The sequence below is a fragment of the Rhinatrema bivittatum genome, chromosome 7 (assembly GCF_901001135.1).
Source record: "Rhinatrema bivittatum chromosome 7, aRhiBiv1.1, whole genome shotgun sequence".
Lineage (NCBI taxonomy): Eukaryota > Metazoa > Chordata > Amphibia > Gymnophiona > Rhinatrematidae > Rhinatrema > Rhinatrema bivittatum.
In genome coordinates this window covers 142,345,240-142,364,189 of record NC_042621.1, presented here as the reverse complement: position 1 = coordinate 142,364,189, position 18,950 = coordinate 142,345,240, and the positions used below count along the sequence as shown (strand labels likewise).

General features: G+C 44.0%; 1 protein-coding gene across 1 annotated transcript in view; it reads right to left on the bottom strand.

The window, feature by feature from the left end:
- The window catches only part of TBATA (thymus, brain and testes associated), a 136,027-nt gene that overhangs the window by 103,783 nt on the left and 13,294 nt on the right, over positions 1 to 18,950 (bottom strand). Inside the window, exon 2 of the mRNA XM_029609296.1 lies at positions 14,807 to 14,875. Coding sequence (XP_029465156.1) covers positions 14,807 to 14,865 — 59 coding nt within the window. The 5' untranslated portion in view covers positions 14,866 to 14,875. The remainder of the gene's footprint in view (positions 1 to 14,806; positions 14,876 to 18,950) is intronic.

Sequence of the window (18,950 nt, the reverse complement as noted above, 5' to 3'; positions counted from 1 at the left end):
ATGTCCCTCACAGATCCACTTTCAGTTAAATGCAGAAGCTTCACGCTTCCAAGAAGTGTTCAGTTAGAAAACTCAGCTTCTCAAGCTCTTATATTACACAAAGCAGGTGTTCACAGTTTTATTCCTGGATCATGGCTAGGAAGGGAACTGCACGTACAAAGAAAAAGAAATGGAAGAAAGATACATACATTCTGTTGGTATGGAGGTGGAAGAGGAGCAGAGAAGATGGACAAATAAGGGAAAGATGAAGTGAAAGAGGCATTGCAATAGCTGTTAGAGAAGAAGAGGCACAGTGACGGCATGGAGATGGCTAAACTGGAGAAGCAGCGTGGGGAAGGCCAGGATATAATCACATAGAATAAAAGAAATGCCAAAGGTTCAACAAGCCCAGCAACCTATCTCTGACAGCGGCCAATCCAGAACACAAGTACCCAGCAGGATCCCAATAAAAAGAAAGAGGAGCAGGAGGTAGAGGCATAGCCAAGGGAAGGAAGGGCAGTAGAATAGATATGGACCTTGCTGAAGGAAAGCAGACTAAAGCAGTTGTATTCAATTACAGCAATTACTTGAGATTGCCCGATTATGTACCAGATTCACTCTTTTCCCTGTCCTGACAGAATCTTCCTGCTTAATCAGAACCAATCTCTCTTAGGCTATGACATCATGAGTTTTCAATTACTGGAGGTTGTCCTCTATTTTATAACCCCCCTCCCCCACCTGGCTCAGTCAATTCTTTGATCAGGGACCACAAACCACAATCCTCTCAGGAACCTGATACGCATGCAGCTTAAGTCTAGCCAGTAGGTGTCATCGATGAGCAATGGTTGAGATGCCTCCTGCCCCAGGGGATGGGAAGGCTGCTCCCACAGCATCCTCAGACCCAGCAGGCTGAGGGAATAGAAACCAGGCCTGGGAATTGAAACCAAGCCCTGCCACTGAAAAGCCAAGCTGGCTTTAGAGTCATTCTTTGCAAGGGAAATGTTTGCATGCTGTTCGCTTCACTAGCAATCACATGACTGCTCAAAGAATGTTGCACACACAATGGTATAGAAGCAGAAGCGTGGGAACTAGGATGAGCATATAGCTCCAGCTCAAAGGGAACGGGCTGAGACAGTCCTGGTTTCAGCCCATTACATGCATGGGGATGTTCTGGATTCCCAATTGATTTCTCTAAGAAAAATAGGGCTCCATCTTTATGCATGACAGGAGCTAAAAACCAGAATTGGCTCAGCTTGTTCCCTTTGACATGGAGGTAGGTGGCCACCCTAGCAGTAAACTATTTCATAAGAATATAAGAAATTGCCATACTGAGTCAGACCAAGGGTCCATTAAGCCCAGCATCCTGTTTCCAACAGTGGCCAATCCAAGTCACAAGTACCTGGCAAGTACCCAAATACTAAGTAGATCCCATGGTACTGAAGCTAGTAATAGCAGTGGCTATTTCCTAACGGCCTGATTTGTAATCCCCCATGCGCGCAACTTACTTCAGCTGGGAAGCTGAAATAAGTTTAGAAACAAGGACCAAAAAACAAAAAAGGTATGTTAAAGAGGGTGGGGAGGAGAGGGGAAGGGTAGGGAAGGTTAGGTAGGGGGATAGCCACGCGCACATGTTCTAAAATTCATGCATCCATGTGCAGGCACTGGGTCCCGTACACCAGGGGCGGACTGTGGGAAAATAGTGGCCCGGGGGATTTTTCTCCATACTGGCCCATGGGTACCCAATTACACATACAATTTGGTGAGTCACCAAATACAGAATAAAGGGACCATAAAATATACACAGAAATGCACAGACAAACTGAACTGGAAATCACAAGAAGTTAGACTGTATGTAATGCAGCAATGGAAAAACAGAAAATACCATCATTCCTCATAAAACATCAAACTATAAAATCAAGAACTATAAAACATCACAATAGGAAAATCATACTAAAAATAAATATTTCAAAACTGCTGATGAATAGAACCTCAGGTAATTTAACTCAGGGAAATTTTCAAAAGTTTATATATAACACCAATAAAATATTTCAAAAAGAGTAGACATCAAATAATATTCAATAATTAAAACTAATAAGGATAGAAAAAATCCCCGGTTCTCCATACCTGGGAACTATTAATTCCAGTCACCTTGAGATGGTCATGAATTAGTTGTTCTCTAGCACAGTGTTTCTCAACCTTTTTTCTGTCGGAACACATCTGACAGATGGTTCTTACATGTGTGACACACATCAAAGGACTAAATGTAAAAGTACAGTTTGAATCCACAGGAACCCCCCTGATCCACAATTATGGATGAAAAGCAGAATTATGACATTCCCCGTACAGCTCCCCTATGAGGAAAGGCTGAAGAGGTTAGGGCTGTTCAGCTTGGAGAAGAGACAGCTGAGGGGGAATATGATAGAGGTCTTTAAGATCATGAGAAGTCTTGAACGAGTAGATGTGACTCGGTTATTTACACTTTCGAATAATAGAAGGACTAGGGTGCATTCCATGAAGTTAGCAAGTAGCACATTTAAGACTAATTGGAGAAAATTCTTTTTCACTCAACGCACAATAAAGCTCTGGAATTTGTTGCCAGAGGATGTGGTTAGTGCAGTTAGTGTAGCTGGGTTCAAAAAAGGTTTGGATAAGTTCTTGGAGGAGAAGTCCATTAATGGCTATTAATCAAGTTTACTTAGGGAATAGCCACTGCTATTAATTGCATCAGTCGCTAACCAACCTCTTTCCCTCTTCAACAATTCACCAACTTAAACGTGCAAGGGAATCCTTGTGTGGTGATAATCTTGTCCGGAGGTAATTGATAAGGATAACCGATTTTGCAGTTATCCTCTTTTGCCTCCGTCTATTATTCTTTTATTAAGGTCACAAAATGTTTTTTTGTTTTGTTTAATTTTTCTTAAAATCCCTTCTCCCCTGCTGCTTTTCCGACCCACTGCTAGTCTTACGTCATACTTATCAAGGTCGTCGCCTTTATTGATGTCTCATGGGTACGGAGCTGCTCCGTACCCATGAGACATCAATAAAGGCGACGACCTTGATAAGTATGACGTAAGACTAGCAGTGGGTCGGAAAAGCAGCAGGGGAGAAGGGATTTTAAGAAAAATTAAACAAAACAAAAAAACATTTTGTGACCTTAATAAAAGAATAATAGACGGAGGCAAAAGACAGGATAACTGCAAAATCGGTTATCCTTATCAATTACCTCCGGACAAGATTATCACCACACAAGGATTCCCTTGCACGTTTAAGTTGGTGAATTAATTGCATCAGTAGCATGGGATCTTCTTAGTGTTTGGATAATTGCCAGGTTCTTGTGGCCTGGTTTGGCCTCTGTTGGAAACAGGATGCTGGGCTTGATGGACCCTTGGTCTGACCCAGCATGGCAATTTCTTATGTTCTTATAGTCTGGTTCTAGTGTCATCTCAGTAACAGCAACACAAACTCCAATTACCAGGCTCAATAGCCCTACTTATGAAAAGACAGGAGTTTATCACTAATGCATGTGCTCTTGAGAAAATAAAATAAGACCGATACAGTAAAATACCTCACCTTGGTCACATACACAGAACCGACCTAACATACTCCCAGGATCTGCAGTAATGCACATAAACTAATCCGCACACAGTTATACTTGTATTATGGAATGCACTCAATCAGTAACAATCCTACCTATGAAAAGGCAACACTACAAATATTACATCAGGCCCTAAACACCAATACACCTCCTATTAGGAAAACAGAACTAGCCAAGCAACTATAGATCCCAACACAGAAATAATTGTATAACTATACTAATAAGTAGAATAAATGCTTCACAACAACTATGAACAGAATAATATCCAACAATTAAAAACTCATAAAAATTATTTAAAATTCTCCAAACACCAATAAAATATTTCAAAATAGCAGACACATCACATAATATTCAGTAATTAAAATGGCAGTCAATCAAGAAAAATAAACTTAAAAAGCCACTTTTACTAACCCCCTCCAGCAGCTCTCCTACTCCTCTTCCATGCAGGCCAGTAGCACACACCAGAAGCAGTAGTGGCTGAAGCTCTGTACTCATGGTCCTCTTCCTTAGGGCACACAACCAATCTCTCTGTCTCTCTCACACATATACACACATATACCAGTTACACCCCCATGACCAATTTCTGTCTTTCACACACCAATCATCTCCCGACCAGTCTTTCTCTTACATACACACCAGTCACCTTCCCGATCAGTCTCTCTCTCTCATACACACACACACACACATACACACACAGGCTTCCCACTTCCATGTTCTATCTTACATATACAGGCTTCTCACTGCTATGCTGTGTCTCACACACACCCAGGTTTCTTACTCCTATGCTAGCTCTCGCCACATGCACAGATTTCTCATTCCCATAATCATTTTCTTTTTCTCTCATGCACACATACCAATCACCCTCACATACCAGTTTCTGTCTCTCACACACCAATCATCTCATGACCATTCTTTCTCTTACACACACACCAGTCACCTTCCCGATCAATCTCTCTCTCTCATGCACACACACGGGGCAGATTTTAAATACTTGCGCGAGCGCGTACTTTTGTTCACGCAGCAGGCGCAAACAAAAGTACACTGGATTTTATAAGATACGTGCGTAGTCGCGCATATTTTATAAAATCCGGGGTTGGCGCGCAAGGGGGTGCACATTTGTGCAACCTGCGCGCGCCGAGCCCAGCGCGCGCTGCCTGTTCCCTCCGAGGCCGCTCCGATTTCAGAGCAGCCTCGGAGGGAACTTTCCTTCGCCCTCCCCCCACCTTCCCCTCCCTAACCCACCCCCCCGGCCCTATCTAAACCCCCCCTTACCTTTGTCGGCAAAGTTACGCCTGCTGAAAGCAGGCGTAACTTTGCGCGCGTCGGCCGGCTGCCCCGCTCCATGGTCCAGTCCCGGGGCTGTTCCGGAGGCCGCGGCCACGCCACGGGCCGAAACCACGCCCACGTCGCCGCCCCCGAAACGCCGCACCCCGCCCCCTAAACGCCACATCATCCCGCCACGCCCCCAACTTGCCACCGACAGGAAGCCCCGGGACTTACGCGCATCCCGGGGCTCTGCGCGCGCCAGCGGCCTATGCAAAATAGGAGCGCTGGCGCGCAGGGGTTTTAAAATCCGCCCAACAGGTTTCCTACTCCCATGTTCTATCTTACATATACAGGCTTCTCACTCCCATGCTGTGTCTCACACACACCCAGGTTTCTTACTCCTATGCTAGTTCTCACCACATGCACAGGCTTCTCATTCCCATAATGACTTTCTCTCTCACACACACTCCAGTCATCTCCCTGACCAGTCACTTCCATTGTCTCTCCTATATAAACACATCAACTCTCTGACCAGTTTCTCTCAATCACAAACATGCTCTCTCTCACACACTTTACATAGATGATCTCAATCAAATGCTCTTACTTACACACAGGCTCTCAGTCACAGTTACACACGCACACTCTCAATCACACATACATGCTCTCACTTACACACAGTCTCTTAGTCACAGTTAAACATGCACACTCTCAATCACACATACATGCTCTCACTTACAGACAGGCTGGCTGGCTTTCTCTCTCTCTCTCATTTCCTGCCCCCCGAGCACAAATGGTAGCTGCAGCAGCCTCCTCCTCTAGCCCCCGCATGCCAAGAAAGAAGAATCCCATCGGCCACAGGAGGCTAATTCTGCTGTCTCCGGTGCCGATTTCTGGCTGCTTCTAATTTTGGTTCGGGCCCATGCTGCTCGGGGCCGCCGCTATTTTTTCATGTGGCATGGCTCTTTCTTCATCCCGCGCACCCCACTGAACATCACTTCCAGTTCCGGGCCAGGGGGGCAGGTGCGGGAAGAAGAAAAGGCCCAGCCACAGTTGCCAGCCTCCACTAACACTGCTGCCGGCCCTTATCCCTTTCTTCCACCACCGCCAACCTGGGCTCTCGCGTTGGCCCATGGCCTCCTTTCCTTTTCTTTGACCTCCACTGGCTTGGGTTCCGGTGGCAGCTTGTGACCTTTTTCCTCTCGGATGTCACTCTCCCAGGTTCTTGCGGTGACACTTGGGTTTCTCTTCACTTTCTTCAGCTGCTGCTGGCTTGGGCTCTGGTGGCGGCTCATGACCCCTTCTGCTTGGGCTCTGGTGGGGGCTCTGCCGCGGCCTTGCAGTCCTCTCTTCCGGCCCCGCATGGCTGTCTTCCGGCTGTGGCAGGATGGCTTTGCCGCGACCCCGCAGGTTTCTCTTCAGGCCGCAGCGCCAGCAGACCCTCTTCTTGTCTTTGGCCGAGAAGTAAAAAAAAAAAAATCACGTGATGAGAGCGACCGGCCCACCGGGGGAAGCCCGATCCCCCGATAGGCCAATCCGCCCCACATGGACGTGCACGCGCTTCTTTTAAAATCTACCCGTAAGTTAACTTGATTAATAGCCATTAATGGACCTCTCCTCCAAGAACTTATCCAAACCTTTTTTAAACCCAGCTACACTAACTGCACTAACCACATCCTCTGGCAACAAATTCCAGAGCTTAATTGTGAGTTGAGTGAAAAAAACATTTCTCCAATTAGTTTTAAATGTGCCACATGCTAACTTCATGAAGCACCCCCTAGTCCTTCTATTATCTGAAAGAGTAAATAACCAATTCACATTTACCCATTCTAGATCTCTCATGATTTTAAAGACCTCTATCATATCCCTACTCATCCGTCTCTTCAAGATGAACAGTCCTAACCTCTTTAGCCTTTCCTCATAGGGGAGCTGTTCCATCCCCTTTATCATTTTGGTTGCCCTTCTCTGTACCTTCTCCATCGCAATTATATCTTTTTTGAGATGCGGTGACCAGAATTGTACACAGTATTCAAGGAGCGGTATCATCATGGAGGAATACCGAGGCATTAGGACTTTTTCCGTTTTATTTACCATTCCCTTCCTAATAATTCCTAACATTCGGTTTGCTTTGTTAACCGCTGCAGCATACTGAGCTGACAATTTCAATGTATTATCTACTATGATGCCTAGATCTTTTTCCTGGATGGTAGCTGCTAATATGTAGTTACACAATGTTAGGCTCCATCATGGGTTATTTTTCCTATATGCATCAATTTTCACTTGTCCACATTAAATTTCATCTGCCATTTGGATGCCCAATCTTCCAGTCTCTCAAGGTCCTCCTGCAATTTATCACAATCCGTTTGTGATTTAACTACTCTAAATAATTTTGTACCATCTGCAAATCTGATAACCTCACTTGTCGTATTCCTTTCCAGATCATTTTTAAATATATTGAAAAGCATCAGTCCAAGTACAGATCCCTGAAGCACTCCACTGTTTACCTTTATCAACTGAGAAAATTGACCATTTAATCCTACGCTCTGTTTCCTGTCTTTTAACCAGCTTGTAATCCACAAAAGGATATCGCCTCTTATCCTATAATTTTTTATTTTTCTTAGAAGCCTCTCATGAGGGACTTTGTCAAATGCCTTCTGAAAATCCAAATGCACTACATCTACTAGTTCATCTATATCCACATGTTTATTAACCCCTTCAAAAAAATGAAGCAGATTTGTAAGGCAAGACTTCCCTTTGGTAAATCCATACTGACTGTGTTCCATTAAACCATGTCTTTCTATATGCTTTGTGATTTTGATCTTTAGAATAGTTTCCACTATTTTTCCTGGCACTGAAGTCAGGCTCACTGGTCAATAGTTTCCCGGATCACCCTTGGAGTCATTTTTAAATATTGGGGTTACATTGGCCACCCTCCAGTCTTCAGGAATAATGGATGATTTTAATGATAAGTTACAAATTTTAACGAAAAAAGATCTGAAATGTCATTTTTGTGTTCCTTCAGAACCCTAGGTTGCATACCATCTGGTCCAGGTGATTTGCTGCTCCTTAATTTATCAATCTGGCCTACTACATCTTCCAGGTTCACAGTGATTTGGTTCAGTTCATCTGACTCATCACCCTTGAAAACCATCTCCAGAATTGTTATCTCCCCAACACCCTCATTAATAAACACAGAAGCAAAGAAAAGCAAGTTTGCTTACCTTAAACGGTGTTTCCATAGATAGCAGGATGAATTAGCCATGCTGTCATAGGAACTGCCAATCAGGGTCCGGGAGGCGGAGCTTAAGTAGCAGAGTGTAGATTTTTCAGTCTCTGCGGCTGCGCGTATGTTCCCGCGCAGGAAAGTAACAGATTCTCCTCAGTCTGTATTTAAGCTTAAGCGTAGGTGTGGAAAGTACGATTACCAGGGAGGTGGGAGGGTCCGCATGGCTAATTCATCCTGCTATCTACGGAAACACCATTTACGGTAAGCAAACTTGCTTTTTCCCGTCGATAGCAGGGCTGAATTAGGCATGCTGTCATGGGAGTCCTAAGCTCGCTATCACGCTAATCAATTACCTTTCGCGTGATGGGTGAGTATGGTAGTCATTGGCTTAAGTAGGCAATGTATGAAGAATCGCCTGTCCCAGTTTCGCATCTGCTGCTGACTGCTTGTCTATGCAGTAATGAGAAGTGAATGTATGTAGGGAGGACCATGTGGCCGCCTTGAAGATGTCCACTGGGTGTACATTCCTGAGATGTGCCATGGAAGTGGCCATGGCACGAACTTGATGAGCTCGTGGAAACGAGGGAAGTGATAAATTCGTCCTGTTGTAACAAAACTGGATATACTGTACTATCCAGCTTGAAATTGTTCTTAGCCACCAGCAATCTCAGGGCATTTGGGTTGAAGGAAATGAATAGTTGAGATACCCGGTCCGTGGAGTGAGTTCTTCTTTTGTAGTAAGCCAGTGCTCTTTTACAGTCCAAGGTGTGCAACAAACGTTCTCTGTCGTTTGAATGAGGTCTTGGGAAAAAGATGGGTAACTCTATCGACTGATTGAGATGGAAGGCAGAAATCACCTTTGGAAGGAAGGCTGGGTGAGGCCGCAGGATGACTTTATTGTGATGGAATTGTAGGTATGGCTCATAATGTACGAGTGCCTGTAATTCACTCACTCTACGTGCCGATGTTATTGTTACTAAGAGCACCGCTTTCCAAGTGAGATATTTAAGATGTGCGGACTCCATAGGTTCAAATGGTGGTAGCATCAATTGCTCTAGAAGGATATTGGGGTTCCAAGGAACCGGTGGCTTAGCTATCGGTGGACGAAGATGTAGCAATCCTTTGATAAACCTGAATAACAAAGGGTGTTCAGTAATAGAGTGATTATCAAATGGGCGGTGATATGCTGCAATGGCACTGAGATGAACTCTTATGGATGACGTTGCCAACCCCGCCTGATAGAGTGTATGTAGGTAATCCAATAAGAGGGTTGGGGAACAGTCGATGGGTGAAATACCCTTTTCTGTACACCAGTCGGAATAGCATTTCCACTTGAATGTATAACTGTGTCTAGTTGATGGTTTTCTTGATTCTAGAAGAATTGATTGCGGCACTGTGGAAACTCCCTGTGCCGTCAGTAGTGTCCGTTCAATCTCCATGCAGTCAGATGGAGGGAGGAATCGAGTGGATGAATGAGAATTCCTTCGTACTGAAGGAGAAGATCTGGTCAGTCTGGAAAACGGACTGGGTCGTCGATCGACAGATGTAAGAGATAACTGTACCACGGTTGTCTGGGCCAGGCTGGGGCAATGAGGATCATCTGGCTGTTGTCCCAAATGCATTTTTGAAGTGTCCTGGTGATCAGTGGAATCGATGGGAAGGCATATAGAAGATTTGCCGTCCATGCTATAAGGAAGGCGTCTTGGGCGAGTCGTGATGCGCTCGGTCGAATCGAGCAAAATTGTGGAAGTTTTGTGTTCACTTCCATTGCAAAGAGGTCTATCGCTGGGTGCCCCAGCGATGGAAGAGCTGCTGAGTCACTTCTGGGTTGAATGACCATTCGTGCGGGTGGAAAATGCGACTTAACCTGTCTGCTCTGGTGTTTGCTAGACCCGGCAGGTAGGTCGCTTGAAGATGGATTGAGTGTCTGTGTGCATGGTGAAAGATCTGTAGAGCTTCCCTGCAAAGGGACCATGAACCGGACCCGCCTTGCTTGTTTATATAAAACATTGCCACTTGGTTGTCGGTATAAATCATGATGCGCCAACCTTGCAGGTGTTGTTGAAAGGTTTGCAGGGCATTGCGTATCGCCCTTAGTTCCAGTAGATTTATCTGTAGATGCTGTTCTGCCGGTATCCATAGACCTTGCGTCTCTAAGAGGTCCAGGTGTGCTCCCCACCCTTTCCGAGATGCATCCGTCGTGAGGACTGCATTGTGTGGCGGAGGACTGAATAGGGCCCCCTTGGTTAACGTGTGTTCTAGGAGCCACCACTCGATATCCTTCTTCATTTGAGATGTCAGTGTTACCCGTTTTTGTAATGGTTGTACATGCTGTTTCCACTGTCGCTTGAGACCCCATTGCAGTAGTCTCATGTGCAGTTTCGTGTTCGGCACCGTGAAGTTTGCTGCCGCCATATGTCCCAAGGCCTTCAGAATGTTTCTAGCAGTTGGGTGTTACGTATCCTTTAGTGACCGAAGGAGATACCGTATTGTTATCTTTCTGTTCTCCGGAAGGAATGCTCGTGTGTGAATGGTGTCCAGGCGAGCTCCTATGAAGTGTAGAACTTGGGTAGGTTGTAACGTGGATTTTGGGTAGTTGATGAGCAATCCCAAGCTGTGGAGGCAGCTGATTGCTATCGTGAGATGATTCTTTAAGAGAATCGGATCCAACGCTACTAGCAACCAATCGTCCAGATATGGAAATACTGTCAGACCTTGCTGTCGGAGGTGGGCCACCACCACTACCATACACTTGGTGAAAACCCTCGGCGCTGCCGATAGACCAAAGGGAAGGACCTTGTATTGGTAATGTTGATTGTGATATTGAAAACAGAGGTACTGCCAAGAGGATGGGTGGATTGGAATATGTGTATACGCAACCTTCAGGTCTACTGAACGCATCCAGTCCCTGGGTTGTAATAATGGAAGGATGGACTTCAGCGAAACCATTTTGAATTTTTCCCGAACTGTCCATTTGTTCAATTCCCTGAGGTCTAGGATAGGTCGGTTGCCCCCCGATTTCTTTGGAATTAGGAAATAAGGGGAATAAAACCCTTTGTTCCAGTCCGCTCGGGGAACGTACCGGATCGCCCTCTGCTGGTAGAGTTGGGTGATCTCCTGGGCGAGTTGAGGCTGTAGCGTTTTTGAGCCTCGGTGTGTTAGATGTAGAATGCGGGGATTGGTGACAAACTGAAGTTGATATCCATTCTTAACTATCTCTAACACCCACTGATCCGATGTTATGGATTCCCAGGCAGAGAAGCGAGCTGTGATTTTTCCAGGGGGTGCTGCTGATGAGGGTGGTGGTGGCCTGATCATTAAAAAGACTGTGAGGTCTTTACTGGGGCCGCTGTTTGTTGCTGCGGTTGCTGTCTTTGCGATCGTGGTTTTCCCCTTCTCTGCTGGTGTTGAGGAGTAGGATGAGTCTGCTGTCTTGGGTATGTAGGATAAGACTGTATTCTAAAGGGTTGGTAATTTCTATACTGGCGTCTAGAGAAGGATTGTCTATGAGCCGTCTGATAGTACCGCTTGGAAGATGTTGGTATTGTTAAAGATTGAACTGCTAGAGCTTGATCCTTCAACTTACTGACTGTATCATGGAAACGGTCACCGAACAAGTTATCCCCCATACAGGGAAGATTAGCCAACTTCTCATGTAAGTCATCTCGGATAGCACTGGCCTTTAACCAAGCCAGTCTGCATTCTGCTATTGCTGTAGCTGATGCTCGAGAGGAGTTTTCAAACCCTTCATAGACTGTCCTCAGCAAATGACAGGAACATTCTTCCATGTCTAAAATAGGAGAAGGGATGTCATCTCCAGTCGAGGTAAACATTCCCTTTGTTGCTTACTGGACCATGTAGAATTGATGATGGCAAATGCGAGATGTTAGCATAGCATTTTGGTAGATTCTCCTGGCAAAAATCATCCAAGCATTTGTTATCCTTGCCAGGAGGGTTTGAGGCATGTGTTTTTGACTTCTTAGCCCTCTGTAACGCTGACTCTACAACTATGGAGTCATGCGGTAATTGTGGGGTGGAATATGCAGACGGTTTTTGCAACTTAAATTTCAAGTCCGTCTTCCTAGATACCACTGAGACTGTAAAAGGTGTCTCCCATGATTTTTGAAGCACACTATGCAACACACTGTGTGGTGGCAGCGATGTAGGCTCCCCCGGTGTATCGAATATTTTTAACAGTCCTAATGTTTCTGCCCTGGGCTCTGGCAATTTTTGCCCTTTCAATTTTAAAATGGCTCCCATTTTTCTACAAACTTGGGGTAGGAAAAATCCTCCGGGGGAGAATACGGCTCCGATGGTTGTTCTGGCAGATCTGAGGGGTAGCCTGTGGATGAGGAAGGCGAAGATTGTGACGCTAACGATTCATCTTGTGAGACTTGAGAGCAAGCTGGAGATGAAGGCTGTGGCTGCACTGGAACCGGTGTTGGACTTACTGGTGGCACCTGTGGCTGTTCCGTCGGTTCTCTTGGATTAGATATGTCTTCTGGTGGTAAGACAAATGAAGATTGTAGGGTTTCAAAGAATCCCGCCAGGGACTGTGAGAGATCCCAGAATGCCTTTGTGGTTTGTGGTGGCATGGCAGGGCGGGTATGAGATGTGCCCAATGGTGGCAGCTCGGCCCGTGGTTGGACCGGCTGCTGAGCAGGAGGTTTTGGACCAGTATCCCCTCCGAATGTTTTGTCCCTATCTCTCGATTGTCGTCGAGAGGATTCCCTGTCAGAAGACTTAGAAAGGGAATGAGATGAATTAGAGGATGAAATTGGAATTGTTCGCCTCTCCGAAGGTGCTGACCTTCCTGCTGAAATAAAATAAGATGACACCGGTGATTTGTCTGCCGTATAATCTGAGGACCAGTGACATCTATGTCTATGAACATGTCTGGAGGAGGATGATGAACTTTTATGATGCCTCGACCTCTTCCGTATGTGCGAATTTTCACTATCCGTAGGAGAATCCTTCCCAGATCGTGAGCGTTTTGACGACGTGTGACTTCTATCAGCTGAGGATTGTTGTTTATGCCTCAATCGTTTCCATACCTTTGCCATTCCAGGATGTATATCAGAGGCCTGGTGTGATGTGCTCGGTACCGGTTCTGGAGAGTGTTGCAGCGGCGTTCGTTTGTGAGGCGCCAGCTCCGATGTAGACGGCGACGGCATCTGTTCAAGTGTCTCCGGCGCCGGCTCCGGCCCCGACAGCGCTGGTCTTTCCGGCACCGGCTCTGGCCCCGACGGCACCGGTCGTTTTGGCCCCGGCTCCGGCCCTGACGGCGCTGATCGTTTCGGCCCCGGCTCCGGTCTCGACGGCGCCGGTCGTTTCGGCTCCGGTCTCATTGACACCGAGTGTGCTCTCCTCGGCGCCGGCTCCGATGTCATGGGCGCCGTGTTCTCGGCACCTGAGTCGAAGTTCTTAGTGACGGCTCCGGCCTTTTTAGGCCCGTCGAGCGGTGTCGCTTCGATTCGACATGTCTCGAGTGGGCCTTGGTTTCCGACCAGGGATGAGCCCTTGAATCACGGTGCTCTCTTATCTGATGAAAAGATCGTTGGCCCCGTGTTTCGTCGTGGCGTGACCCAGATCCCTGGGTCTTTTCCTGCGCCTTGGGCTTACCTCCGGTCCCGGAGATTTGTTGGTCCCATGACGAAGATCTTCTTTTTTGAGGTGGCGTCCGCGCCACCGGCCCCGGCGAAGAGTGAATAGTCGACGGCCTGTTGGTGAGTTTGAGCTCCAGCATCCTATAGGCCCAGTGACGCCGGGCTCTCGGAGACATTCGTCGACAAAAATCACAATCGGACTGATTGTGTTCCGGTCCCAAGCAGCGGTAGCATCGATCATGTCCATTGGTGATGGACATGATCTTACCGCAGGGACATGGCTTGAAGCCGGATGGCTTCTTTGACATTTTCCACAAAGAAAACAATATGTGAGGAGAATGAAGCTCCGCATGCGCTCCCGCGCGCGGAAAAAACAGACTGAAGAGAATCTGTTACTTTCCTGTGCGGGAACATACACGCAGCCGCAGAGACTGAAAAATCTACACTCTGCTACTTAAGCTCCACCTCCCGGGCCCTGATTGGCAGTTCCCATGACAGCATGGCTAATTCAGCCCTGCTATCGACGGGAAATTATATGATTCGATGATGCATTGTATTTTCTTACTTTAATTTATTGTACACCGTTATGATGGTTTTACTGAAATAGCGGTATAAAAATAAATAAACCTAAAACCTAAACCTAGTCTTTCTACAATGGCCTTATCTTCCCCCCTGGGTCGACCCCCCCGCCCCCCATTAGCGCAATTTTCTAAAGTATCACAGGCCTGCGATACTTTAGAAAATGAGGCCCATAGTCTTGAATGTTTTAAACTTGTACTATAACTATGATAGAAATCTTCATTATCAGTTTTTATTTTATTTTTTTCCCAGGAATTTATCAGTTTATTAACTCAAAAGGTGGGTAATATATAAAAATAAATGAACAAAAATGGGAGAAAATCAGTGGAAAAAATTAGTTTTTTTTTTCAACTGATTTATTTATTATAATAAACACTAATAAATATCCAGGAAAAATTAAAACTGAAAACAAAGGTCCCTAAAGATAGCTTAGCTGAATATATACCCTGTAAGGTTAAAACTTTCAGGTAATTTCTATGTGGTTTATTGCTCATATGCAATAAGAACTGACTATTCTCACTATATTGCTCCCACTAGGACATTAATTCTTATACTTACTCCAGCTTCAGCTCTTTTAGTGCAAGTTGATTGCTGCTGACTGCTGCCTTAGTAGCCATTTTAAAATGTCTGCAATAAAGAAAACCTTATTATTATTTCTATTACAGTCAAATTTTATTGTAACGTAGAATGACAACTGAATAATGACAAAATAAGAAATGCCGTAGTCTCATGGGTAGAATCAAAAGAAACAAATCAGATTTTCATTCTGTCCTTAGGAAAAGCACTTTGCCTTGTGGATCACTTAAAAGTGGAACAGCAGCATGCCTCAACAATTAATGGACTTCCTACAGATCCCTACACTTGTCTATAGGTTTTGAATCTCCCTGTGCCTCAATTTACCCAGCTGTCAAGGTGTAATACTAGAATTCTGATTGGATGAAAGATGTTTCCTATATGTGAAATTATTATAGTTTACTTACAAACATATACATAAGGGTCAACCACAGGTATTATTATCTATAAATAACATATACCATATACCTGTATATATCTGATTCAAGATTTATTTGTAGCAAAATATTGTTTTTTTTAATTCTATTAGCATACATATATCCCACATATATATACCATAATACATATATCACATTGCATATTCATCAAATATCACTCATACCACACACTCATACACAATTACACAATACATTACAATATTGCACAAAAATGAAAATATAAAATTATTCAGTTACTACTACAACATTTCTTCTTCCTCTTTTCCAAAATATTCTATTTCGGAAAAGAGGAAGAATATAAGGGAATATTGGGAAAATTTGGTAAAAGTAGAAGAGGAATTTAAAGGTTCTTTCAGGAATAGAAGAGAAGGAGGAATATATGGGTTGTAACATTCCCTGTATAGAATTGTTGTAGTATTAAATGAATAATTTTATATGAAATTTTTGTGCAATATTGTAATGTATTGTGTTATTGTGTATGAGTGTGTGGTATGAGTGATATTTGGTGAATATGTAATATGATATATGTATTATGGTATATATATGTGGGATATGTATGCTAATAGAATTTAAAAAAAACAATTTTTTGCTACAAATAAATCTTGAATCAGATATATACAGGTATATGGTATATGTTATTTATAGTTTACTTGCATCATGTGTTTCTCTATACTACAGTAATTCCTATTACCTTGTAAACATTTTGTCTCTGAACTTGCCATCTAACAGAGTTACATAGTATTGATGGCTGTAAAAGACCAAATAGTCCATCCAGTCTGTGCAGCAAGTTTCTTATGGAAGTAACTGCCGCTTCATGCATCTTACCCCCAAGCCTTACATTAAGGGTAGTAATATTAACAATCAAATCCAAGCACTGTCAAACCCATATCAAAATTACTGTCATCAACATTTTTACTGGGTGAGCAACCTTCTTGATAATTCAAACAATGCTGCTTGAACATGCTATGCTTTTGAACTTGGCCGTAGAAGCAGTCCTGCACTTTTTCCCTAAGTCTGTGTATCAGTAGCCTGGACCGTAAAAATCAGGGCCCTGACTTTTTCCCCTGCCATCGAAGCAGAGAGCAATATTGCAGTTGCATGAAAATCATGAAAGCTAATTGTTTAAAGAAAGTAATCCCTATGCCGTCTGTTGGGGGTAGTAGCTGCCGCTCTATGCAGGTTACCCCCATGCATCCTTTTCTTCATTTCCACTTCTAGCCTTTAGGGATCCAGTGTTTATCCCATGCCTTTTGTAATTTGTTTACTGTTTTCATCTTCACCATCTCTTCTGGAAAGGCATTCCAGGCATCCACCACCTTCTTCATTAAGAAATATTTCCTGATGTCGGTTCTGAGTCGCCCTTCCTTTAGTTTCATTTTGTAACCCCTAGTTCTACTGCTTGTTTTCAAATAGAAAAGGTTTGAATTTAATGCATCATTAAAGTCTTTCAGGTATCTGAAATTCTATATCATATCTCCCCTGCATCTCCTCTCTTCCAGGGTATACATATTCAGATTCTTCAGTCTCTCATCATAAGTCTTCTGATACAGACCTCACCACCCTTCTCTGAACAGCTGTCTAAAATGGTGTGGGGGGTCTATATTGGAAGACTTGTGAAGAGAAGCTGAAGGATTTGAATATGTATACCCTAGAAGAGAGAAACTGTAGGGGAAGATATGGTACAGACCTTCAGATGAATGTAAGTTGGAAATTAGTACCAAAGAATAAGATCTGGATTAGTATAGGGAGTTAGTGACATAGCAATGGGTAGGAGTGGCCTTCCCACTTTGGCAGTGTTGTTGATTGCTGAGAAATGACAGGGCATGCCAAAATGGTTATTAATGCACCACCCACATCCCCTGCCAAGATCATGTGGGTGGGGAAAGATGGATACATCTGTTGTGACCTCCTTGATAAAATGGGATGGAGTTAGTGTGAAACTGATAACAGAACTCAGGAATTTAGGGGGTCAAGTTTCATTCCAACTTAACTTTGGAATTGCATGTAGCTACTGTTGTTCAGAAAGCATAGTATAAACTACACCTAATTAGGCAATTGAGGCCTTATTTAGAGCAATGTGCATTTAGGTTGGTATTACATACTCCAGTAGCAAGTTCTCTCCATAAGAACATAAGAAAATGCCATACTGGGTCAGACCAAGGGGCCATCAAGCCCAGCATCCTGCTTCCAACAGTGGCCAATCCAGGCCACAAGAACCTGGCAAGTACCCAAAAACTAAGTCTATTCCATGTTACCATTGCTAATGGCAGTGACTATTCTCTAGGTGAACTTAATAGCAGGTAATGGACTTCTCCTCCAAGAATTTATCCAATCCACCGAAGCAAAGAAATCATTTAATCTTTCCACGATGGCCTTATCTTCTCTAAGTGCCCCTTTAACCCCTCGATCATCTAACCCCTCGATCATCTAACGGTCCAACTGACTCCCTCACACGCTTTCTTCTTCGGATATATTTTAAAAAGTTTTTACTGTGAGTTTTTGCCTCTACAGCCAACTTCTTTTCAAATTCTCCACTACTGCACTGCTTTATATGTAGGTCTACATTTTAAACTTTGCCACAGTGTTTACACATATTACAAAGTGAAGTAGCTAGGGTGGTGACCAGCAGCACTAGAAAAGATAGTACCATCTCTTTGCCTCATCTGTAAAGCTGACTTCTGGTGGTAGAGAGAGCTAAAATTAAGCTCTTGATGCTGATTTTCAGGGCATTGCATAATAAGCAAGCACCATCGTTGATGATGAGATTAGCATGGTAGGTTCCCACAAGAGAACTTTGCTCCTGTTAGGGCTACCTCCTGAAAGTGCACACACTGAAACAGATTAGATTTTCTCCTAGTAGTGCTAGGGCATTTTCAGTGGCCATTGGCTCTTTGCAACAGCTTGCTCATAGAAGTTTATTTTTGTAAAAGGATTAATGTACAATTGGTTAATTTGACCGGTGGTTGGTACTATTATTTATTTTAAATTACAGTTCAGATCGGCATGAAGGGTATATGTATTATTGATTAACTTATTATTTTCTACTGATTGTTTTGATTGTATTTTCTTGTTGTACACTCAATATGTTCTAGTTTGGACTAGGGAGACAGTATAGAAATAATTTTAAATGAATAAATAAGACATCATCATAAATGAAAAATTACTACTTACCTGATAATATTCTTTTCTTTAGTATAGACAGGTAGATCCAGAATAAGTGGGTTATGCACCTCTACCAGCAGATGAAGACAGAGCAAAGCTGACATCACAGCATATATACTCCTGTAGTGATATCAGCTCGCCAATATTCTCTAAAAAAGCCAACTGTGGACAAACAAGCAAAAACTTAGCACTCAGCCAACAGCAAAACACTGAGCTCAGACAAAGAATGTATAAACACTAGTCTAGGGACTGGATTAATACCAGTAACCTCTGGGACACACAGCCACAGAGGAGGATAATAGCTCAACCTGCCAGCAGCCAAGGGCAGGAATTTGGATCCACTTATCTATACTAAAGAAAACGAAAATATCAGGTAAGTAGTAATTTCTCATTTCTTAGTGTTTAGACAGCTGGATCCAGAACAAGTGTGATGTACCGAAGCTACTTCCGAACAGGGTGGGAGGCTGCCTCCAGTCAAAACCACACATGTGAAAGCTGTGTCCTCCCATGTTTGCACAACCAGCCAATAA